Genomic DNA, 24,824 nt, shown 5'->3' with positions numbered 1-24,824 from the left:
TTCAAAAGGGAAGATGACAATCTTTATTGTTATTACAAAAGCAATTTTTTTTTTTTTTTTAACTTCAGTCATTTGAATAATTGCAAGAGCGACTAGGGGCTTAATCCTCACACAGGCATCAAGTCAGGCACAGTAGGTAGCTACAAATCATAAGAAAAAGGTCTCTCTACCTTGGATTCCCACCGTTCCTACCTAGAGAGCATTCTGCCACGCTTTGGAATCAGGTTAAAAACCCCAGCAGGCTTACTACTCCGTTCCCTTGAATTCTCGGGCTTTTTTTTAAAAAATGAGAGCTAGGTATTGTCCTATGCTGTCTAGTAAAACCTAGTCGCTAAATCCTGGCCTGAGAGAGATCCCCATTTCCTTTAGAACAGAAGAAACTTGTCAACTCAGGGGGGTCCATTTCTGAGAGCCCAGGGGGGTCCCTAAAATGCAGACCTTGGGCTCAGAGCGCAGGTGCACCTCAAGCATGTGGATGGTCCCCTGAGGAGCGCGGGAGCCCCGGGCAGCGGGAAGGAGGCAGCAGGGACTCGGGGGGACGTGCGGAGCCTCGGGAAGCACGAAACGTCCTTCCACCTTGGCTGGCCACAGACCTGAGGTTTCCAGTGGTAGGTTTTAAAGGGCACAGTGGCGTGTGTGGCAAGGTAGAAAAGACAGTTCCCATTCCGACGGCTGCTTGCAAAATTCCGCCTCATCGGACGTGGTGCCTATCCGCTTTTCCCTGACGCTGGAGAACGTACCAGGTTCTCCTGTCCACTCCCCCACCTCCAGGCGCTGAGAACATTCCTTAGTAATTGGCTCGGCTAGCATATTACTGTTTCAAGGAAGCATCGGATTAGAGGTATGTGAAATAGCGTATTGACTGAAGGGAAGTCTCAGTATGTTCTAGGATACCAAAAGTCAACAGTACCCTAGAGCCCAAACCATCACAGGTTGAACCAAACCTACCCGATCTGAATTCTGGCAGTAAATTGGTTCAAATGGAATCCACTGAACTGTCGCGAGGCAAATAAAAACAGTTCCGATTCCACTCACTAGGAAATCTAATCTAACCAACTGACGGCTAAATTGAAACCTACCAAGAAGTCGTCTGAGTTGTGCATGTGAAATTACATTTATTTATTTACCAAGCGGCTGCCACGGCGATCTCTGAAGAAACAAAGCGTGGACGTATTAGACGGCATCGTGCTAGGGTCACTGAGAAAGGAGCTGGAGGAAATAGAAGCCATGGCATTTGGAGACAGAATATCGTCCCCTAAATCCTGTTGACTGCTGACTGCCGTCTGCCTCACGCACGTCTGTGAGAGGATTACTAGCACAGTTTCTCTGAGAAGGCAGGCCAACCCTGTCCAGAACATCGGATCGTTCAACAGTCCGCTCTAGTGCAGCAAACTAGAATGTTCACAAAGGGTTTTAAAGGTTTCAAAGTCGCCGGATGGTCAGAGCGGTCCTAAGAACGATCTGCCCCTCGACTACCTGAAGTCCCTCCCCAAGGCAGCGAAGCCACCAGGGACGCAGTGGCGGGGCCGTGAGGAAGGCTGACAGCAAGGAGGGCGGCTGAAACGCTGCGCCGTGGGACCGTCCTCACAGACCGCGGAGCGGTGACAGCTGGGGACTAGTGTTCCCGAAGATGCCAGGGAGTCTAGCGGGGTTTTGTCAAGAGTTCATCACGGAAGCAGCGTTTGAGCGCAGGCTCGCCTTGTTCTTGGGTCGCAAAACCACATCTGATGGAAAGTATGACCCCAAATATCCCACAGCACTTCCGTCACGGTCCAAGTGCATCAGCCCCTTCAAAGTCCATCGCATCCCGGAAAAGCCGTTCTCGTGACCAGTGTGAATTACCACTCGTTATGGCGAACCGCCTGTATTTTCACAACTTACAAAGGTCTGATATCCGGGTATCACAGATTTCAAGACTTTCAGTTCCAAACGAAGAAATACGCATGGGCTTCATTATTCAAGAACACTTTACTCTCTGTCACCTCGTTTCATGGCGACAGCTGCTCGGTCCGACTCTTTGGGTTTGGTTTTACGTGGACTTTCGCTGGACAAGTCCTTTTTGGCAAATTAAAGACAAGAAACAGATGCTAGATTTACCCCTCTCCCGCAGTCAAGGGTGGAAAATGGCAGTTACTTAAGATGTTCATTTCAAGGATAGCTTTCTTGTCTTAAATTCATTAATTTAAAAAACTATGAATAATCAAGCATGAAAGTTGTATCCAGAACATGAATGCAAAGAGATGCAAAGAAAGTTGTGATTCTAACGTATCTACGCCAAAGCCAGAGAACAAACTGTTTCGGTCTGTATCCCCCTCGTCTGCGGTCAGCTACCCTGCGTTTGCACCGTCAGCCACAGCAGCACACGTGCACTTGCAGAGAACAGAACGGCAGCACAGGAATCCGAACTGCTTTGGAAGGGCCCGGCATCGCCCACGGCCAGCTCCCTTCACACGCTGCATTTCCCCAACCAGGTCACCGGCCAGGGTCACCAGGAGTTTAAAATCCATCAGCGCTCTTCGACGCGCGCGCACTTCCCGAAGAACTTCAAAGCCCACAGAACGTAAGGTGGTGGTTAAATTAAACAGCGAGGTTTCTTTTAAAGCATCTGATTATTTGCACAAATGTAAAACGAATCCGGTGAGATCTTTCTTTCGTCATTTGACTTATCTTCGTGATCTTTTCTTTTTGAGACGTAGGCTTTTCACAGCCGGCATCCGTTCGTCTTGCGGCAGAGTCTTGGCAACGTGTGCCTGATATTCTAGAAGTGTAAATGTTGTAATAGCAAACAGAACTAGTTTTCAAAAATGAGTTCAGTTTAAAAATGGAAATCTAGTTTTGGAAATAATTTCAACAACTCTTACGCGTTTAAAGATTCATTAAAATCTAGGCAACTGCTATTCTGTTCCTATTACCTTGGAAGTACAAAAAGGAGGCGTTAAGTACGGATTAGACCTCCCCTATTTCCCCGAAAAATAAAAGCCCAGAGATTTGCAGACATAGTAAAATTTAGCTAAATTTCATGCACTTTAATAGCCGCGAGTATGGTTTTAGGGAGCTTTAGGGCAAGAGCTTTGCTCCGTCCCTAAGGTACAGCCTCGTTCATGAAATGCATGGTAATTCAAAGTTAAGAGAACAGAATTAGATTAAGTTTTATATTTTGTGACTGGAAATACAGTCTGACTAGGCTTTTCTTTTCTGAGGAAGATTACAGGGCACACTACATTAAATACACAATTACAAAGTATCTTATTTCGAGATAAACCACAGTCTAAAAGAGGTCAGGTCTTTGACAAACGGCAACACTGAAAATCAAGGGCGGGGGGTGGGGGGGTGGGGGGCTTCCCAGGAAACGCAGAAAGCGGCTCTTCCACTTCCCACTTACTCTCATTAAAAATTTCAAAGTCACGACAGCTGCAGTCGAAAGTCAGCCTTCCATCTAAAAACCCCCACAATGCTCCAGTGTGGCTCTTCCAAATTACAGGTTAGCAAATTTCAGCTTTCTATTTAAGAAAACAGTCAGTTTCAAATAATAGAAAAACGCCGATACTGTGCTTGATTCCACTGATCACTGCTAACTTCCGTCCGTGCAGATTCGGGTGGCTCTAAATAGGTGTTCATTTAGTTGCTGGACGAGATGCAGCTTTTGCCAGCGAGGATCATCCAGCCTTTAAAATTACCGACACAGATAGTAAACGGTGTCGTTCGTAGAAGTGGCACTTGCGACTGATACGGGTTTTCATACTAGATGCATGCAGCTCTTATAAATACTAAAGGAGGCATTTTTTGCCAGGTCTCAACATGCTGTCTTTATTGCAAATTCCGCTAATTTAACGAGTGAATGGAATTTTCCGTAGGGGTACAATTTCATTATGCTTTACTTATAAAAACGACAGTATGCTGTTCTTTAACTTTAAGACAACTTACTGTGTTTAAGAAGTCATGTTAAAATACAAACTGGCAGAACGTAAGGGGCAGACCTACGAAAGCAGCGTCACCGTCGCATAAAGGCGTTTAACTGTATGTATGCATTAGCCATCAAAAGGAGGGGTCCAACGAGTTCTTTCCTTTAATACAAACACGAACATCGTTTGTAAAAGCCTCATTTAAAGTAGTGGATAGGGAAAGGAGTTTAGAAAAGTCCAAACAATAAAATGTACTCAGTTACTTGGTAAGTTAAAAAGCTAATGCAACAGTGTTACATCCAGATAAAAAATATTATTCAAAAGCAATTCAAATACCGAAAAGGATTTCAAATTGAATATTTTATTAACATGGTAGTTGTCTCTGTAACATGTGCACACACACTCGCACACTCAGAATGATCTGCCTGGGGGAAAAAGACTAAGTAGGTCTAAGGGGAAGATGAAAAATAAAAAAATTCCGGTAAGTTTTCATTATTGTAGGCAATTATGTCCACATCACTTACAAAGCTATTGCCAAATCTGTCCAAGGAAGCAGAGTTTGGGAGGGGAGGGGAAAAATTCAACAGTGGCATAGCAGAGCTCTCAATATGAGAAAGCTGACATTATGTGGACTTTTGCTGTGAATTTCGTCTTTGCAAAATATGGGGAGAAGTTTGTCAATGGGCAGAAAATGAGAGAAGGCGGTGTGAAGTAGGCTTTTGCAGTCAATTTTCCTCACAGTACTGTGCAGGGTCATCAAGAAAATGCTTAGTCTTTCTCTGGAACCAGTTTCAGAACTTTTCCAATTGCAATGGTTTTACCTAGAAATGAAATTTAAAGAAACACAAACAAAAACCCTTTTCAGTAGTTAACAGCAAAGCTATGTGAGGTATTAAAGCTGACTACTGTAAAACATAAAACTATTTTTCATAGTGCAAATTTCTGACTGGCTTTACCACCAAAGGTGTGATTTCTCATCAGGTCGTCTCAGTAAGTGGATCTTTGGAGGGTGGGGGGAGCCGAAAAGAAACTACATTTCCTGTTATCACAAACCTGTGTGTGGACAAGTACACTGTGGAGCGCCTGTACCATGGCATAGTATTTGGCAATAAAAAGGAATGAATTACATACGTGTCCTAACGGAGCTGAACCTCAAAAACGTGCCAAGCAAAATAAACTAGATACTGAAGACCACAAAGTGTATGGTTCTGTTTATATGGCATGTCCAAAAAAGGCAGAGAGGGGAAGATTTGTGGTTGGCCGGGAAGAGGAATACCAAGCGACCGTAAACAGGTGTAAGGGCTGTTTTTGTTTTTTTTAAGATGTTGTGAATATTCCAAAATCAGAATGTGGTCATGACTGTACACCCTGTAAACCCACAAAAATTCATGAAATTGTACACTGAAAACAAGTCAATTTCAACGTATATAAATTCTCTCAATAAAGCTGTTAAGAGGGGTTCTCAGTCCTATTTTAAGAGGTTCGAATCCCATCAGGTCACGTGAAGAACCTAAAAGCCAAGCACCTCCTTAGGAAAACAAGTAACTCTGGGGTTAAACACTTTTGCTAGGTTACTTTCTCCTGGCCGACTGATTTTTATCAGGTTCTAACCGGCAACTAAGGTTCTCATTTTGTTATGTGAACAGGACAAACCCAGTGACCAGCTTCACTAGTACCAGATACAGACTTTAAAAGAAAATGGAGCCAGTCTCCGTACAGATTTCTCTGAAGGAAGGTCTGAAGGAAGGTTTAGGAACTGGACACATTGTGTTCCCCGTGCTCTGCACAGCTGCTGACACGCAGGAGACACATCGTTTTCTGTCGAACAGAACCGGGACTAACTGAGCTGCCGATTCTGTATCTCAGCTGAGCCACAGTGTTTTATGTAAGGTTTTCCACCGTCTTAAACTTAGTTACCTAAGTCAGAAATACTAATAAGCCACAGGGAGCCATTTACTAAGAGCCGCTGTGTTTTCATGCTACCAAAGACTTCCACGGCCACAAGACAGGAAAAGCACAGTTGTTCAGATTCACTGAGAAGTAGGCAGAAGGACACCAACACTCACATAAAAACGCTACTAAACCTCTGTAAAAATTAGGTGCTAAAAGACCATCAGCTTCTGTATCCCTTTTATCCCCGCCCCCCCGCCAATATCCATGTAGTGAATGTTTTATCAGACTTGATTTTCAAATGTCTTCTGACCACAGAAATGACAAGGTTTTACTGCAGAGGCTCGTATGGCACAAAATGTGCCTTCCAGGGTTAAGCCCTCCAGGATGGGCTTTAATCACTCACGGTACAAAGGATTTCCTCAGAGAACGTCTTGTTTAGTAAATAAACTAACTCTCAAAGCCCACTCCTTGCAAGAGATCAAAATTAAGATTCTTACAACTACAGCATATACTGCTAAAATGCACGGCCGATTTGGTCTGCTGTTCAATTCCCTCTGCTCATAAAACGTTACAGGAATCTGTCACAAAACACGCACCCAAGTTTTCTACAAACTCGTGATGCGTGTGGTACTCTTACCCTCATCCCTTAAGGTAAAGCGCCCCATCTGAGGGAAGTCTTTGAAGGTCTCAAGGCAGATGGTTCCCGCCGTCCTTAAGCGAGCAATGCATACTTGATCTTGTTTCACGAAACGGGGTCGGGTCTTACTTTTCTCTCCTGATTTTTTGTCTACCAAGCAAATTAAGGCCTGTCCAAGAAAAAGGAGGAGGTCACAACGGTGCCGAGTGAAAGAACCTTTAAGACAAGGAGTGCAGATACGAGGGCCTCACTGGTGCCGATCCAAAATGATCGAGATGAGACGGTCTCTGAACCCATACACAAACAAAGCCCCCGGTGCTCTTAATGACCAAAGAATCGCGACTCACTGTTATTTCGACTTCCTCAATGCAGGTGTGAATGTGCAGCACCGCGTTATAGCCTGGGCAGATGATGGACTTGTGCTCTATGATCACTATCTGTCAAACAAAACAATGCACATCTTTATCCCTGGGGTCAAACAGACCTGACCGTCCCGCAGAGCCACTTTATACCACCGGAATGTGGAACTCACCATCTCGGCAGGACACCAACTGAACTTATTTTTGAGTTAGAAGTGCTGGGTCAAGCGGCTTGACATCCAAGCGTGACCTCGGAGATGCTTCCCCTACCCATCTTCTAGGCCACAGCCCGACTTGAGAAACCCAGCAGGCAGACTACCCTAAGAAGCCTGTCTCTCCAAGCCATCTCCTCCCCGAGGAGTGAAGGAACTCACTGGCACTACAGCTGGTTCTCATTTGTTTTGTTCCAGCTGTGAACTTCACAGTTTTATCCAATTCGCAATGACTAAGGCCCAGGAGAAGTAAACAGCCCCGTACCCAGCATCAAAACCTATCCTGCCTAGTCACAGGAGCTCGTGACAGAACTCAAAAATTCTGTGAGCTACGCCAGTCGTGCTCCGTCATCCCTGTGGGGAGGTCACGTAGCTAAGAACACGGACACCCTGTGTCTTCGTGTCTGGAAGGGGACTTACTCTGAAGAAACAGACACAGCCTCATTTCCAAGGTGGCTGTGGTCTCCTCAAGGGAAAGACGCTCTGAGCAAAATGTTAAGTCGTAATACTTCTTACCAACAGGTGACCAAAACTAAAAAGGAACTTCCGAAGAATACCACCTCTTGAAGACCGGGTGTGTGTGACACATCGCGGTGGCCGTGATATGTATGTATGACCTCCCCTATCTCATTCCCCTGCTACACACGATGGAGGGTCACCAGTGATCAGGCAAAGAGCATTTACATTCTAATTGCACATGGAGGGTGAAGACCGCTAAGGCAATTACAATGACTAGTCTACCTGGGCATCAAATGTGCGTCCAGAATGACAAAGATTATTAGGGTCACAAAGGATGAATCCTGGGAGAATCTCTTCCTCTTCAATTCCTTTCAGTCGGATTTTGAGGTTTTCACCTGGGGCTACAGAATCAGTTTCTACGTCATCGGAAAGGATTCCAAGAACTTCCACGTTGTGCTTGAAAAAAAACCAAAACACAAAAAAAACCACATGCAAATAAACCCCAAACTGGAGGTTTTCGGACACACGCGCTGCACGGCAGAATGTAACGTGATCCGAATGGTCCCTTCAAGCCACATTTTCCTGCAAATCATGGATGAGCCAGAACGTTTATTAACACTGAATCTAACATCTGGATTTGAATTTGATGAACGTCATTTTTATTACGATGATTACATTCTAGGATTTCAAAGGACACCGTTTCTACTACCTCTCAACCCCAAATATCTGGAAAGTGTACGTCTCCAAAGTTTTCTGAACAATTAAGCTTTGAAAGAACAGTCACTAGGGGCACCTGGGAGGCTCAGTCAGTTAAGCGTCTGACTTCGGCTCAGGTCATGATCTCACGATTCAGGAGTTCGAGGAGCCCCGCATCGGGCTGCGGTCTCAACGCAGAGCCTGTTTGGATCTTCTGTCTCGCTCTCTCTCTGCCCCTCCCCCGCTCTATCTCGACAATAAACATTAAAACTACATACGTTAAAAAAAAGAATACCGACTAATGGGTACAGGATTTCCTTCTGGGATGGTGAAAACGTTCTGGAACTTGACAGCGGTGACAGCTGTGAATGTACCAAATGTCACGAATGGTAAAACTGCCATCTCTTACCAGTTATTTAAAAAAGAGCATACAGGTGGGAAAAAGTGGGAAAAGCAATACCCACAAGCGTTGCCTTACTTTACTCCGTCTCTGCCCCTGGAGAGAATTCGTCTTTTTAAAACACATACCCCAAAACAAAACAACCTGGTGACGGCAGGTAAGGGGCGGCGAATCCAGAATGCACTCTTCCCCTCCGCGGCGGGCTGAACTCCAGTCTCCCCTCCCCGACCCAAAACGCTCTCCTTTCCCAGAAGGCAGCTTAGACCTTTTTGACAGCTGTCGAAATTCCTTCCAAGAAGTGAGATGGAGCCAGATTTATTAGCTAAAGTCTTTACGGTAACAGGACAAAGGGGCAGAAACCAGCAGTCCGACCGCACACAAACTAACAAGTACTGTCTGCTACTTTCTGTTCAATAATCCAGCGGGACAATCCCTCTCCCAAACACGCTCTTCTACGGCTTAACGCAATGAGGCCAGTCCAATCTTTAAATTAATCCAGTTTCAAAAATTAAGACAGAGGCCAACAAATTCTCTTGGTTTATGAAAGGTAAGGGGCACCTGGGCGGCTCAGTCGGTTAAGTGCCTGACTTCAGTTATAGTCACGATCTCATGGTTCCTGAGTTCGGGCCCCACATTGGGCTTGCTGCTGTCTACCTGTCAGCACAAAGGTTGCTTGGGATCCTCTGTCCCCCTCTCCCTGCCCCTCCCCCACTTGTGCGGACTCTCTCAAAAAGTAAGGAAAAAAAAAAAAAGGCACTAAGGATTGTCTGCTCTAAATACCTCACCTAAGTGGAATCATACATCATTTATCTTCTTGTGACCGGCTCCATTCACTTGGCACAAGGCCCCTGAGGCTCATCCATGCTGTAAGCCTATGTCAGAAAAGCTGAATGACAGTCCAATGTACGTACAGACGTTTCGTTTGTCTCCTCATCGGTCAATGGCCATGATCGGCTGCTTCTCCATTTCAGCTTTTGTAAGTGGTGCTGTGGGTATCGGTTCTTGGTTCTTCGAGGTCTGCCTTCCTTTCTTTCGGGCACATGTCCTGAAGTGGAACTGCTGAATCGTGTAATTATTCTATTTTTAAAATGTGGAGCAAACATCGTTATGTTTTGGCATAGCCGCTGTGCACGCTTACATTCTCGCCAACAGCGTACGAGGGTTTTCCAATTTCTCCACACCCTCACCGACATCTGCTATTTGGGGTTTTGACGGTGGCCATCCTGACGGGTGCGAGGCGCCGTCTCGCTGTGGTTCCGATTTGCATTCCCCTGATGATCAGAGACGCTGAGATCTTTTTCAGGTGCCTGCTGACCAGCTGCACATCTTCGGAGACAGGTGTAAGACCGCTGCTCATTGTTTAGTCGATTATTTTCTTTTTTTTTTTGAGGACTTGGTTTTTTTTGTTTGTTTTGTTTTTTAATTTTGAGAGACAGCAGAGCGTGAGCAGGGGAGGGGACAGAAGGAGACGGAGAGAATCTTCCGCAGGCTCCAAGCTCAGTGAGGAACCCAACCTGGGGCTCGATCCCATGATCCTGGGATCAGGGCCTGCGCCAAAATCAAGAGTTGGACACTCAACCAACTGAGCCAACCAGGCAGGCACCCCGTAGTTCTTGATATATTCTGGATTTAACCCCGTCTCAGATTAATGATATACAATTACTTTCTCCCATTCCGGAGGTTACCTCCCCATTAATTTTTTAATGTAAGATAGGCATCTGTGTCTTTTAAAATATTGAACTCTGTTCCACGGAGACTCAGCAGGACTAAAGTGAACGGAGTTTTTAAGGCTTCCCTAATGGCCACAGCCCTGCTATAGCGACCTGCCCAGCAAGCAGCTCTAACGGGCCTACGAGGACGCCTCCCCTACGGCCAAGGCCTGGCACTAGGTCACTTGCTCACAGCAGACTGTACTTTTCTCTGTTGTGGTGGCCACTCATGAAGTTTACCTTTTTCAGCCACTTTCCATTGTACAATTCAGGGGCAGCCACTTGGCATTTCACAATATTGTACAACCATCACCAGTTATCTAGTTCCAGAACATCTTCATCACCCCAAAAGGCAACTGTGCCTTTCATTAACCAGTCACTCCCCATTCTCTGTCCCCTCACCTCTTGGAACCACCAGTCTGCCTTCCATCACCACGACCAAACTACTCCTGTGACTGCTCTACGGATTTACAATGAGCACTATTTTCATTCGCTGTCCCTGACATTCAACTGCGGCGATAAATACCTTGGTAAAAGAGACCAGGAGAGGCTACTCCAGTCTCCAATGCATAAGGTATCAAGAAACCTCAAAGTACAATTTGTAAGGCGCCAATTATACCTAAACATTACAGTGGCAAGGGATACTTTTCCTAATTCACTGTGCCTAGAAAAAGCATGGTGAAGAAATTCTCCCTTAAACCCAACAAAATCTCTATTTGGAGGTTCTGACGGCTCAGGCCTACTTTCCTACACAAACATCTTTGGAGCTGGGAGAGAAGGCCACTCTGGGAGGCAGGTAACAGTTCCTTAGTTACATGTCTGTCATTATCAGCAACTGAGCAGTCAGACGTAACACAAAGGAAGAATTCATGGGGGTTCTGCGTGCTTGAATGAAACCCTCTCCAACAGTAAACAACTTACAGAACGACAGGAAGAAAGAATTCACACGAGACTCATTTATGATTAAGGCAAACCCTCTTCTCTAAAAACAGGTAAGGAACACAGATGGGATACGTTATTTTATAGTATCCAACATAACTATGTACAAGAAGGAAAAAAAAAAAAAAAGGCCAATGATACCATGGTTAAACCTGACTTTTCATCCCTGGCTTGCTCGATAACCCAATGTGTTAAGAGCAACAAGTCACTTTAACCACTCCAGACCCCTACCCGCCTCTTGTGAAAGAACAGAGGCAGAGCTGTCTTGATAAACCTTTTAGCTCTAACATGGTGCTGGCCCCCCTCCCCATCTGTCACTGGGTCACCGTAATACCACTTACTCTGTAGTAAACTGTGCACATGACGTTAATAAAATGTAGTCATGGATTTTAAAAGTTTTCTTTTAACGGAAATCCCTAATTTTTTTTAAAAGTTCTAGCTCCTTGCTACTGTTTTCAAGACAAAATCCAAATAAGACCATTACTAATTCTTACCTTGTTTGGCATCATCACAAGCTGCTGGCCTTTACAAATAGATCCTGATTCCAGCTTTCCCAGGACCACGGTGCCCATATCCTGTTTAAATTTGAAATTAAAAACACGGAGTTGCAGACTTTTATTACTATTCTACAACAGTTCAACAACCCCAAGTGAAATCTTATGGGGCTTACTCATAAAAGAAAATCTATAGCTCAAGTGGCAGAATGCTTAGGACTAATCTTAAACACGGGACAGGTAACAAATACTCCATATTGTTTGTCATCGGCACATGTACAGTGGTAACACTAAGAAGGATGCCTGACATCTAAAAAAGCACGCTACTGGAAACAGCACAGAATTTTACATGTGAAGATCTGAATTATTTGTTTCAATTCACTCCGATTCTTTGAAAATCTGAGCCTGCTTCCTCATACAAAAAATTAGAAAAATACTTGTTCAAAAAACGTAGCATGGAGCTACTGACAGAATGAAGTATTTGAGGAGGGCAAAGCATGACATCGATAAAACTTCAAAAGCGCGTTGCTGAGGCTGCGGTCCGACCAGCACTCACGTACTCTGCTCCCAGTATCTGGAAGGCTACTGGTCAGTATCCATCAACCGTAACGTGTAAATCCTCTGCCTCCAGCAGTTTTTCCTTGTATGACTTTCTCTCTAAAAAACGATTATTGGCTTAGTGGGGAACAGCTTAAATGAAGTAGGCTGGCTGACTAAATTGCGATCCATCTATATCACTAAACAACATATGGCCACTAAGGAAGACCTCCAGGGGTGCCTGGGTGGCTCAGTCAGTTAAGCCTCCGACCTGGGCTCAGGTCATGATCTCACAGTTCATGGGTTCGAGTCCCATGTTGGGCTCTACGCTCCCAGCTTGGAGCCTGGATCCTGCTTTGGATTCGGTGTCTGCCTCTGTCTCTCTGCCCTTCCCTCACTCCCTCTCAAAAAAAAGAAATAAACATTAAAAACAATAAAAAAGAGAGACATCTATGCTATGTTGTTAATTATCAGGACTGTTTCATAATGTAAAACACAAAACAATGATTTCACCTCCCATAAAACCCAATTTCTTGAACATTCAGGGTACCTTGTACTTATCCACAATTGGCAGCCTGATTGGTCCATCAACTGATCTATTGAAGTTTGGCAAATTATCCAAATACGGAATAAATGGCAAACCACTGAAAACATAATAATATCCATTAAAGAGCAGCAACATAAGTATTAAAATTTTAAGAAATTACAGGACTGTAACTTTATACAAAAAACAGTTCTAATAATACTTCCATTCTACCCACGTACTCGCTCATTCAACCAATTTATTATCCAGTTCATTTCCTTTATTCTTCAGAAAACGAAAAAAATAAATAGCTCTATGATATAGAATATATTATAATAAATATTATATAAATATAATAAAAAAGCTTCCTCAAAAACTTAAGATTTAGAAAATATTTTATAGCAAATGGCCTAGTTTGTAATAAATTGGCTACATTCTGCTCCTTAATTTTTACGGACTTTTCCATCTCTAAAATCAGGATTCTATAAAATCATTTCCTCTGTAATGCTACAGCGTATGAATTGGGAGGCTTCATACTGCCAAGACAGCAATGCTCCCCAAAGCGATCTACAGATTCAGCACACTCCCCATGAACATCCCAGCTGCCTTTTGGAACGAGGTGACAAGTTGATGTTAATGTTCGTGAAGATATTCAGGGGACCCAGAATAGCCAAAACCACCTTGGAAGAAAAAATAGTAATAGTAATACTAATAAAATTCAGAGACACTTCCCAATTTGAAAAACTCACAAAAGCTCAGTAATCAAGACTTTAACAAAAAAAAGGAACCCAAAATGCAGCAGACATCTAACTGTAAGAGCTAAAACCACAACAGGTTTCGAAGAAAATAGTGTGGCTCAGTCTTCATGCCTGAGTCAGGCAACGTTTTCCCAAGTATGTCCCCACAAGCACAACCAACAAAAGAAAACACAGACTGGATTTCATCAAAATTAAAACCTTTTGTGCTTCAAAGGACACCATCAAGAAAGGTGTCCCCGAGGAGAAAATATCTGCACATCATTTATCTGATAAAGGACTTCTACTGGGTACATAAAGAACTCTCCCAACTCAATTAACAAAAAGACCACACGATTACCAAATGGGCAAAGGTCATGGTGTTTTTGAAGCCGAAGTCAGAGAAAGTATTTACTGAGATTACTTCTAAAGACATACATTTTTTCCCAACAGAAGAAAAGGTTACTTACGTGTACCAAGGGCAGAAATCTGACTGCTCTTTAAGATTTGCTCCAGTCAGTCCTGAGCAGGGCATAAAGTGGATGTCCTTTTTGGGATTGAAGCCAACTTTTTTCAAAAATGGCACTAGTTTCTCTTTGCATTCTTCGTATCTATGAATATTTATAAATAACTCCATTATAATATGAAACAAGTGAACTCCAGTTTCATTATTAAACACATCAAGGTTAAAAAAATTTTTAATGTTTATTTATACTTTTGAGAGAGACAGAGACAGAGACAGAGCATGAGAGGGGGAGAGGCAAGAGGAAGACAGAAGAGAAAGCGGGTTCCAGGCTCTGAGCTGTCAGGACAGAGCCCGAGGCAGGGCTTGAACTCACGAACCGCGACATCGTGACCTGAGCCAAAGCCGGACATTTAACCCACCGAGCCACCCAGGCACCCCCAACAGATGAAGGTTTCAGAAAAACCGCAGGGGCAAACAGCACTCGGTCGCAAAGCCACCCTCTGTCCCACTAAGATGCCCGTTCAGACCAGGAAGACGGCAAAGCTCACCTCTCGCTGCTCCAGTTCACTGTCGGGTCATCCATCTTATTAATGAGCACGATCAAGTGCTTCACACCTGCCGTCTTCGCCAACATCGCGTGTTCCCTCGTCTGTCCGCCCTTCTCAAATCCAGTTTCAAACTCTCCCTTCCTAGCAGAGATGACCTATTCCAAGAAATGCGAGAGTTTACTCTTACACATTCACGTCTACCCTCCGAGTAACGGGGTATCTTTCCTTTCAGTTTTATCGAAGCTTTTTGCAAGAAAATAAAAATAAGTGAGTTATACCATGCATGCTTTTGAACATCCCGATATCTAAATGGCTGAAGATTTTGGTACATGTTTGTACTGATCCCCTAATTTTCCAAAATCTAGCACGCCTTTATAAATGACAATTCACACCTGCATGTGACTTAGTGCCGGCACACGGACAAAGCGAACGACCCTGCAAAATGCCCAAAGGCCTTGAGAAAACAGATCATTTCTTACTCAGTTTTGTACCCACTGCACACGGGAAATGTGCAAAACGGATCAGGCATGACGCTGAGCAGACACTAAGTTCTGACACGGTCATAGACAGGAGTGACGGCAGAGAAAAGATGAAACGCTGTTTTCCTACGTGAATCCAATTACAAAGATTGCTTGAGAGCAGGCGAGACAAAAGTGACGTCTGTGACTGGAGGCTACAGCTCGCTGCAACCTGAGTTCTAGCTGTTCGAGGGTAAAATCAAAACACTTCACAACGAAGCAGGGCTGCTACCAAATACACAGGTGGACCAGAATGGTCTTTCTTACCAGAACAGCCAAATCAGCTTGAGAAGCGCCACCAATCATGTTTGGGACAAAACTCTTGTGGCCAGGGGCGTCCAGGATCGTGAAATGCTTCTTTTCCGTTTCAAAATAGGCACGGCCCACTTCGACTGTTTTACCCTTGTCTCGTTCTTCCTGATTTGTGTCTAAGGCCCAAGACAAGTACCTGAAGTAATTTAGAAGAGTAATGTCACTAAGAACATATGAGTTTTTAAGATATTCTTCTACCGCTAAAGGTATAATGAGGACATCCAGCTTTATGTCCAGAATACAACATTTAAATCGTGAACAGGACAGCAGCGCCTGGCTGGCTCAGTTAGTGGATTGTGCGACTCTTGATCTCGGGGTTGTGAACTGGAGCCCCACGTTGGGTATGGAGATTACTTAAAAATTTTAAAAATCAGGGCGCCTGGGTGGCGCAGTCGGTTAAGCGGCCGACTTCAGCCAGGTCACGATCTCGCGTCTGTGAGTTCGAGCCCCGCGTCGGGCTCTGTGCTGACAGCTCGGAGCCTGGAGCCTGTTTCTAATTCTGTGTCTCCCTCTCTCTCTGCCCCTCCCCCGTTCATGCTCTGTGTCTCTCTGTCCCAAAAATAAAAAAAATAAAAAAAAAAAAATTTTAAAAATCAAAAAAAAAAAAAAAAAAAAATCACGGGGCGCCTGGGTGGCTCAGTCATTCGGCATCTGACTTTAGCTCAGGTCACGATCTCATTATTTATGAGTCTGAGACCCACACAGGGTGAACTCAAGCCCCGCTTGGGTGAGCCCTGCTTTTTTCTCTGTCTCCCCGTCTCTCCTTCCGCCCGTCCTGGGATTCTCTCTTTCTGTCTCTGCCTCTGGCTCACTTGTGCGCTCGCTCTCTCTCAAAAAAAAAAAAAAAAAAAAAAGAATAGGACTGGGTAGAAATGAAAATTGATAGAATAAAACTTTTATTATTGCGATTCAAACATTTAGAGCTTTTACAAATATCCAGGCAATTACAGGTATCCCGATTTTTGAAAGTTCACGTTATGCCACTTTGCTTTTACAAACAACCTACCTTAGTACCTGTTCTTACAAACTGAAAGATACTCAAAGAGGATTTTTTTTTTTTTTTTTTTTTAACGAAAAAAAGTGAAAAGCAAAACTAGCATTCAGCGTTTGTTCTGCAGCGAAGGGCGAGACACGGCACTGAGCGGCCAGGGCGACACCACGCGCTTCTGCCCCAGGAGCCTCTCAGCATCTCTGCGTCAAGCTGTTGCAGCTTTGAACTGTGTCTGCGCATCTGGGCTGTATCGCCATTTATTGTGTGTATCCGTTAGCACAGATGAGTCCTGAGGTATCAGAAAAGCCCGAGAGATTATCCTCTGAGTCTGGGAATGCTCAAAAAATGTTTTCCAGGTAAACTGATGACAATTGCTTCTTTGCTTCATGCCATTTTGGCTTACAAAAGATTTGAAAGGAATGTTCTACTTTTGGATATACAGGGGAAAACCTGTATATATATTCTATAAGCAAAGAGTATTTATGGAAACAAGCTGACTACACAGAAAGGCTACTTAGTACCAATGCCAGTATCACTGTGAGTTTTTATAATCGCCTGGCACCAAGTATAATACAAGTAACGCTATCTAGGGATATTTTTCAAAAGTGAATGCCGTGAACAACCATCTGGGAGCAATGGTTACCTGCTAAAAATTATTCTGGTATTTCTTTGCCATGTGAAAACAATTTATGTAAGTTCAAAGCATTCATAATAGTGCATATTAATTTAGATAACTCATCATCTGTATTTCATAGTAGATAAACCATTTTTAGTACAACATTGATAAAGATCTTTTCCCTTAATACAGAACAATTAAAAAACAAAACAAAAACCATGAATGTCCCAGGTAAACCTGAACTTTTAAAAGAAAGGTAAGATTAGAAGGAAAAAAAAAAAACTGACCCTTTCTCTCACCACTCAAAAGCAAGCACTGTCAATAATTCTGTCCACTCTTTTTTCTTTCCAGGGTTTAATTTACGTCGTTACTGATCACATCCTAAGTAAGATCATGTCACCTGCTTTCTCCCCAAATTCCACTGCAACTTGAGTTCTATTTCTGGTTATTACCAATTCTATAAATGCAGTTTTTTTAGTGGTTAGGTAACGACCCCGTCAAATGGATGGTTTAGAATTTATCCCACGAGTCTATCACTGACACTTGGATGTTCCCAGGCTCCCTGTGTAGGCTCCGAACTCATCCGGAGCCAATACACTGTGCAGTATGAGGGCAAAGGACACCTCTCCTGTATTATGACACCATCTCAGACCTCATGCGCTTATATCACAGGAGACTAGAGAAGCAGTAGGCAGGGTTTCCTTCAAAGTAATTTATCGTGCCGTCAAGGTATACTATACCAGGTTTCTCTGTTTTTTTCTTTAGCTTCTCTTTCATATTTCTCAAGTGTCCTTTTGTCAACCATTCCAGTCAAATACCTGCAATCAAAGAAAAAAAAGTAAACATTCCATTGCTCATAAATTACTCAGAGAAGTTTAGGAAAACTCTAAAGGTCTTTAGTGGAATTTCAACCCCAGAAAACAGCTATTTTAAAATAAAGGAACCACTGATGGATGCTCAAGCCGTGGAACGTTTCAGAGGAAAAGATATTTACATAGTCTCAAATTATCTCCCCACACCTAAAGGGGAAAAATAATAACTTTACAGTGGAGAATCCAGGCAGACAACACATGAACCAAGTAATCCTGGCTAATATGACCAGGAGTAGAGAAAACACACTAAAGGGTGCCTGGGTGACTCAGTCGGTTAGGTGTCCAACTCTTGATTTCGGCTCAGGTCATAATCCCAGGGTGGTGGGATCGAGCCCCCTATCAGGCTCCACACTGAGCGTGAAGCCTGCTTGGGATTTTCTCTCTCTCTCTGCCCTTCCCCCGCCCCCCGCTCATGCTCTCTAAAATTAAAAAAAAAAAAAAAAAAAAAAAGAATAAAACAAAATAGTTAAAAAAAGAAAACCCATCGAATACTGACATGAGGCACCGACAGGATGCTGAGAAAAGCACAACATCCCGTGTGAGATTCTTGCCCAAATGTACGGCCACAATCTAAATGTGAAAAAGTATCAGTTGAACCCATACTGAAGACCGTCCTAAACAGCACCCTTCAAATGATGAAGTCATGGGAGACCAGAACGAGGCAATGTCACAAGCTGGAGGAGACAAAGATGGGAAACTGGAGGATGGAACAACTGAATGCAACGTGGAATTCTAGAACCGAAAAACGCCACGTGTGGAGAAACCAGTAAAATTCAAGAGTCAGAGTTTAGTTAATAGGATTATCACACCAATGCGAACTTCCGAGTTTAAGGACTGTACCATGGTTATTTAACAACGTTCACTTAGGGCAGGCTGAAAGAAAGTTATATGGGAACTCGGTACTATTCCTTTGTAAACTTCTAAGTCTAAACTTATTTCAGAATAAACATTTTTTCAAGGGCAAATAGAAATACTACATAAAAGAAAATAATTCTAACAGTGTTGCTCAGGCAATTCAGTCTTATTAATACATTTCAACATTCAATACTTAAAAATACTGTCAAAGTAAGATTATAATTTTAAAACAATTCCTTAGTAATACTGAACTGCTTCCCCGGACTCAATCCAAACCAAAGCCTTCCTCTGAGCTCTCATCTCTGTGTTCTCTGCAGTCGTCTACAGTGCATGCTCCTAACCAGTTGAGCACAGAATCCTAGTGAAATACCCATGAAAATTACAGCCCATAAGCAAGAAATATACATTCTCCTAAGACACAAAATCAAACGGGCCCATCACTTCCATCCATTGATGGAAGGATCTCTATTTATTACCCTATTTTAAGGCGTGTTGTAGACTTTTTCAGAAGTTGGCCAAGATTACCAATAAGATTACTAAATAATGAAGATATGCCCTTGAGATCCTCTGATGGATGACACGGTTTAAAGAAAAGGGGTCTAATGTAGGAGGGATTAAAACTGTAAAACCTTTTTTTTTTTTTAACGTTTTATTTATTTTTGAGACAGAGAGAAACAGAGCATGAACGGGGGAGGGGCAGAGAGAGAGGGAGACACAGAATCGGAAGCAGGCTCCAGGCTCTGAGCCATCAGCCCAGAGCCCGACGTGGGGCTCGAACTCACGGACCGCAAGATCGTGACCTGAGCTGAAGTCGGACGCTTCACCGACTGAGCCACCCAGGCGCCCCTAAAACCTTTTTTAAAAAAGGGGGGCGCCTGGGTGGCTCAGTCGGTAAAGCGTCCGACTTCAGCTCAGGTCATGATCTCATAGTCTGTGGGTTAGAGCCCCTCATTGGGCTCTGTGCTGACACCTCAGAGCCTGGATCCTGCTTCGGATTCTGTGTTTCTCTCTGCCTCTCCTTCCTCGGCTCACGCTCTGTCTCCTTCTCTCAAAAATGAATAAACATTAAAAAAGTTTTTAATATAATTAAAAACAACAACAATAATAATCTCTATCCCAAACCCTGAGTTCAAGAATCAAATTCTCTAAAAAAAAAAAAGGAGTCACATGCTCCACCAACAGAGCCAGCCAGGTGCCCCCAAATTCTAAGACCTGTTACTTAAAACAATTTTTCAGGGGTGCCTGGGTGGCTCAATCAGTTAAGTGTCTGAACTCTTGGTCTCGACTCACGTCATGCGATCCAGGTTAGTGAGAGAGAGCCCCATGTCAGGCTCTGCACTGGCAGCACAGAACCTGCTTAGGATTCTCTCTCTCCTCTGTCTGCCCCTTCCCCACTTGTGTGCTCTCTCTCTCTCTCAAAATGAATAAACTTTAAAAATAAAATTTTCAATACTAGAATATATTGTAAAGGTCAACCATGATGTTTGCATACTTACACAGCTTCTACATATGACAAAAAGTTATCTTAGCATGTGAGCCAGACTACCTGTCTTTGATTAATCCACCTAGGATTTAAGAGCTGATGAATATGGAAAAATGAGATCCCCCCTGCCCAAGTACCCGATTTAAGTGCTGGTTTTCATTATTCCCAAGAAAATGATATTCAAAGCAAACTAAGATTGCCTATAATCTAGGGTTCTATTTTAGTTTTTATTTTAAAAAATGTAAAAGACAGCATTCAGAAACACACTTAGTTAATGTTCTATGAGAGTGGGACAGTGATAAAAGAATTCTAGGGAATGCCTAAAATCCATCAGAAAATACTAACGATTGGGGCGCCTGAGTGGCCCAGTCAGTTAAACGGTCGACTTCGGCTCAGGTCATGATCTCACTGCTCATGGGTTCGGGCCCCGAGCTGGGCTCTGTGCTGACAGCTTGCAGCTTGGAGCCTGGAGCCTGGAGCCTGGAGCCTGGAGCCTGCTTCAGACTGTCTGCGTCTGTCTGCCCCTCCCCCGCTCAAGCTAGGTCTGTATCTCTCTCAAATATAAATAAACATTAAAAAAAATTTAGAAAATACTAACTGATCACACTGCAGAAATTCCTTCTTAATTAACATCAGCTTTCCTTACAGGTAATGTGTTTGTAACTTTTTCAGGTGACCTGTTTGATTTCCTTTGTATGACTGTATGTTCACAATGCCCAAAATTTATTCGGTCAAATTAACTTTATTATTTAACAAAAAATACAGACTTACATTATCTGTCCTCCAATGGTTGACTTGCCGGCATCTGAAAGTAACAACATCATCAATAATATGCAAACCACGGGTGTACAAAAAAATAAAACAAAACCCACTATATACACTAATACAACTAAAGGTACTGCTTAGCACATACAATTACATGATGTCGCTTGCAAATGAAGCTAAGACCCCTCCCAGCTCAACAATGACGTACTCGTACTCGTGGTAGAGAAGAATGGAGAACTACTTTACTGATAAAGAAGATTCTTGAACAGACTGCTCTCTGACCTTCAGCTAAGAGCACAGCAGAAACAGAATATCAATTACCCAAGGGCATCCTCAGGGGAGAGCGAAAGCGCCGAAGAGCTATGAACTACATTTAGGTCGTGTGCCTTTCCCTAATTTTAGCAAATACAGGCATTCCTTTATAAATTTCAGAGGCAGTCCTTGCTACTAAAATCGTGTGGTATAGCATTATATTCAGGAGGAAGCAGAGACAAAGGGAAGGAAAAAAGAACACATAATTCTGTGTTTTCTCACAATTTGGGGGATAAGTCAGATGGTCAGGGAATGTGTGAGTCCGTTAAACAGGGTTTTGTTTTGTGCTAACCAGCAACTTGACAAGCATCTAGAAGTCACAACAAATTAATTTCCTAGGTCAGACAAAATGAAACTATCTAGGTTGGATGAAGCCCATAAAATAAACAAATTCACTGAAGTCACCCCAAAAAGGAAGCACATTATCTAGGATATTAATTCATAAATGTCTTAAGATGCTTAGCCGCCGTCAGTGTGGATCACATACAAATATACTGAAGCTTATTTTCTTCCTGCTTCTGTGCCATCACAAAATTATTTCTCTGTCCCACCTTCAAAATCAAAGCGTTGGCAATTTTTTGCCAGCTTAAAAAAAACCTATCGAGTTAAAAATCAGAAACCTTTTAGATTAATTCAGTTCAGTTTCACTAAACATCTCCAAGTAGCTGTTTGATGTACCCCAATGACCGGTCATTTCTTTCACCGCTGTGAGTGCAACTTACCTACGTGCCCAATGAATACTACGTTTACGTGTTCTTTTTTAGGAGCCCCTGGCGGTGCAACCACGGATTTAGGTTTTGGTATTTCCTCTTCCTCCTCCATCATTTCTTGGGCGCTCTCCTCTGGGGGTCTCCCATCTCCCAAGGAACCACCCCCTGGCTCTGTGTCACTTATTTCTTCTTTGTGCTCCCATGATTCTTCTGGGGACATTTCTGTCTCCCCATTCTCTACTGAAATAAGACACTTGACTTAGTACTCTGAAAAAGAATCACAATCTGTACTCTAAAACACAGATGCCTTCAAACAACTAACGTTATTTTGCATATTTAGTTCCATTTCCTAATGTCTAGTGAAACATAAGCAAGAAAATCTTTCACAACAGAAACGGATTATGGCTTTCAAGCCCGGCCCCACTCTGGTATCAGAGCTGACACAGAGACTATGGGCGATTGCTATCCTCACGAAGCTTCATTTCCATGAGGCCACACAAGATGTAAACAGGAGATGTACCATTCCTAACAGCCCAGTTGTCCCAGGGTCAGGATGCCCTGACAGAGGGCAAGCAGCAAAGTTTAAAATCAGAACACAGGATTTACGAGATCTCTGCTTTTTCCTCTGCAAGTACTTTGGCATCAACTTCATCAATCACCTTGGGAATAGGACACCCTTAACAGTAAGCAAATGACAAAAAGGAAGGAAACCTTTCACCAAGGAAATGGAACAAGCCCAAGCCCTTAAACTGACTTTCGCACTCTTGCCCTCCGCTCGTCTCTATCTGCCGTCGCTCTGTTTATCGCGGCAGCGCTGACGTCCAGCTAGTGCTTTCTAAATCCCAACAGCCAAGACTCAATGTCAGGTTTAAATGTAGGCATTCCAATAACCATAACACTTACATTTGTACCTTCTATCTTGAGAGTGAAAGGGTTCATATTACTGTATTAATACAGTCAGAAATTTTCTTACCAACAGGTTCTGAAAGTTCCATGCTAACAGCTGAATTTGAACCTAGACAAGAAAGTGAGATATAATACATTTACGAAACAATATCTAGGCTTTACACAGAGACAACTTAATGTTTTCTCCACTAAACATTCGAAGGGTCACAGCATAGAAAATTACCTTCACATAGCAACGACTGTTCCTCTTGAGAAGGTTCCGCAGGTGCTGTTTAATAGAAATAAGTTCTATTAAAAATTAAGTCCTATGCATCCATTTGTGCATATCTTTTAAGGCACAGTAAAAACAGGATTTCAATAACACAACAAAAACCTCGATAACGTAAACCAACAGGAACTAACTCAGGTGTTCAAATTAGAAGTCTGTTTAAAAAAATCCTCTTAAAAAATCTACTGAATACAGCCAATTTTAAAACATTTTCATCAACTGAAATGTATTCATAAAGGCATATTCTCTTTATTTGCTTCATAAAACTCTTCCCTCAAAGATACTGTAAAAGCAAGCCGCAACCCAGTGCTGATCAAATTAACCAGACTGCCTAACCGATTCCCAGTGCTTCTCTAGATTCTCTCTTGGTTGCTCCAGCCTGAGAAGGCTAGTAGGATTAAGCTCTTTTTAAGATTCTATAATCACATACGTTCTCATCAAGGTGCTTGAATAAATTCTATCTGATATCAACAAAATAAAGACAGTCACATAGAGTCCTCGAAATGCAAACGACCCCTTACAACATCTCAGAAAAGGTGATGACGCCAGTTTTGTCCTATAGCAGAATTCTGAGATCAAGCAACAATCCTGTTTCCACAGCTGTCACACTTCAAGTCTACTTATGACCCCACTGGAAGAGATGTAGGACAAATATATACAGACACCCAATCGCGTAAGTTTATTTTTCATATCTAAATGATACTCCAACATGAAAGCGCCCTGGCTTCAAAAAAAATCTCCAAGACACAAAAGGTATCAGAGAATTTGAAGTCACCTGAATCCTACGCACGAATTAATGAAGAATAATGAATTCATAAACTGCAAAGCTCATATTTAAAATCACTGCCCAGAAACACCTGTAAGCCAAGAAAAAGTTTGGGGCCCAACCTTCAATAACGTGAAGTGTGGAAGAGGGTCATTTCCTGTTCCTGAAAGGGAAAGAGCAACCAGCTTTTTCCGAGGAGGGAAGAGACAGGCTGAGCGTCACCTGGGAAGGTAAGGGTAGCACAGCGTTCATCGGGGAGGGAAAGACCACCACTGGCAGAAAGACCAACATCTTCACTGCAGGAAGGCAGGTCATGGGAACAAGTGAGCAGTACAACTAGAGAGGAGGGGTTAATCGCAAAGATAACAGAGGCATCATCGGACGGGGGGAGGGGAGGAGCAAAAGGTCTGAGTGACCCCGGCCTACGTGATTAGCAGCATATTAACAGAAGAGAAGAAAAAAATCATTTGAACGAGGTTTGGAAGGGGATAGGAATCATACTTCAGACAGAACAGAGGTTAACCTTTCCTCGTTTTCCATTTCAAAGGAAAGTTCATGGGCAGGGTAAAGAGAAACTGCTCCATTTTCAGAGAAAGCCAGCCAGTGCCAAGGGCATCAAGTCCACGTGCCTCCCGAGGGCCGGAGGGGGCGGCACTGGGTAGCGGTGAGGGGCCAGCACCGAGCTGACCCCCGCTCTCCGTGCTGGCTTGTCGCCTGACGTTGTGCGACGCAGTTATTTTGCTGCAACTACAGACAGGACCTACCACCCACCCGACAGGACTGCCGACAGGATTAAAGGAGGGAATACACTTGTTCGTCGGTGTCTGTGAAGTAACTCCTGGCACCACGCAGATACTCAACACGTGAGTCTCGACCCCCTAACACGCACTGGGAATAAACTCAACCCTATCAACCAGCACAACGGACTACGAAATGTGGGCC

At 43.3% G+C, this 24,824-nt stretch overlaps 1 protein-coding gene across 3 annotated transcripts in view; it reads right to left on the bottom strand.

Annotated features, from left to right (window-relative positions):
* Positions 1-24,824, bottom strand: part of GSPT1 (G1 to S phase transition 1) — a 39,013-nt gene continuing 14,189 nt past the window's right edge. For all 3 annotated transcript variants that reach the window (XM_058711637.1, XM_058711636.1, XM_058711635.1), the window contains exons 2-15: positions 23,072-23,116; positions 22,916-22,957; positions 21,955-22,182; positions 20,927-20,960; positions 17,686-17,763; positions 15,294-15,474; positions 14,509-14,663; positions 13,965-14,105; positions 12,788-12,881; positions 11,701-11,781; positions 7,745-7,918; positions 6,780-6,869; positions 6,433-6,601; positions 1-4,723 (exon numbers count right to left, since the gene is read on the bottom strand). In XM_058711637.1, coding sequence (XP_058567620.1) covers positions 4,671-4,723; positions 6,433-6,601; positions 6,780-6,869; positions 7,745-7,918; positions 11,701-11,781; positions 12,788-12,881; positions 13,965-14,105; positions 14,509-14,663; positions 15,294-15,474; positions 17,686-17,763; positions 20,927-20,960; positions 21,955-22,182; positions 22,916-22,937 — 1,500 coding nt within the window. In that variant the 5' untranslated portion in view covers positions 22,938-22,957; positions 23,072-23,116 and the 3' untranslated portion in view covers positions 1-4,670. The remainder of the gene's footprint in view (positions 4,724-6,432; positions 6,602-6,779; positions 6,870-7,744; positions 7,919-11,700; positions 11,782-12,787; positions 12,882-13,964; positions 14,106-14,508; positions 14,664-15,293; positions 15,475-17,685; positions 17,764-20,926; positions 20,961-21,954; positions 22,183-22,915; positions 22,958-23,071; positions 23,117-24,824) is intronic.

The sequence above is a fragment of the Neofelis nebulosa genome, chromosome 18 (assembly GCF_028018385.1).
Source record: "Neofelis nebulosa isolate mNeoNeb1 chromosome 18, mNeoNeb1.pri, whole genome shotgun sequence".
NCBI classification, from domain to species: Eukaryota; Metazoa; Chordata; class Mammalia; order Carnivora; family Felidae; genus Neofelis; species Neofelis nebulosa.
Note: the sequence above shows the minus strand (reverse complement) of the source record. Positions and strands in the feature narration are given on the sequence as shown.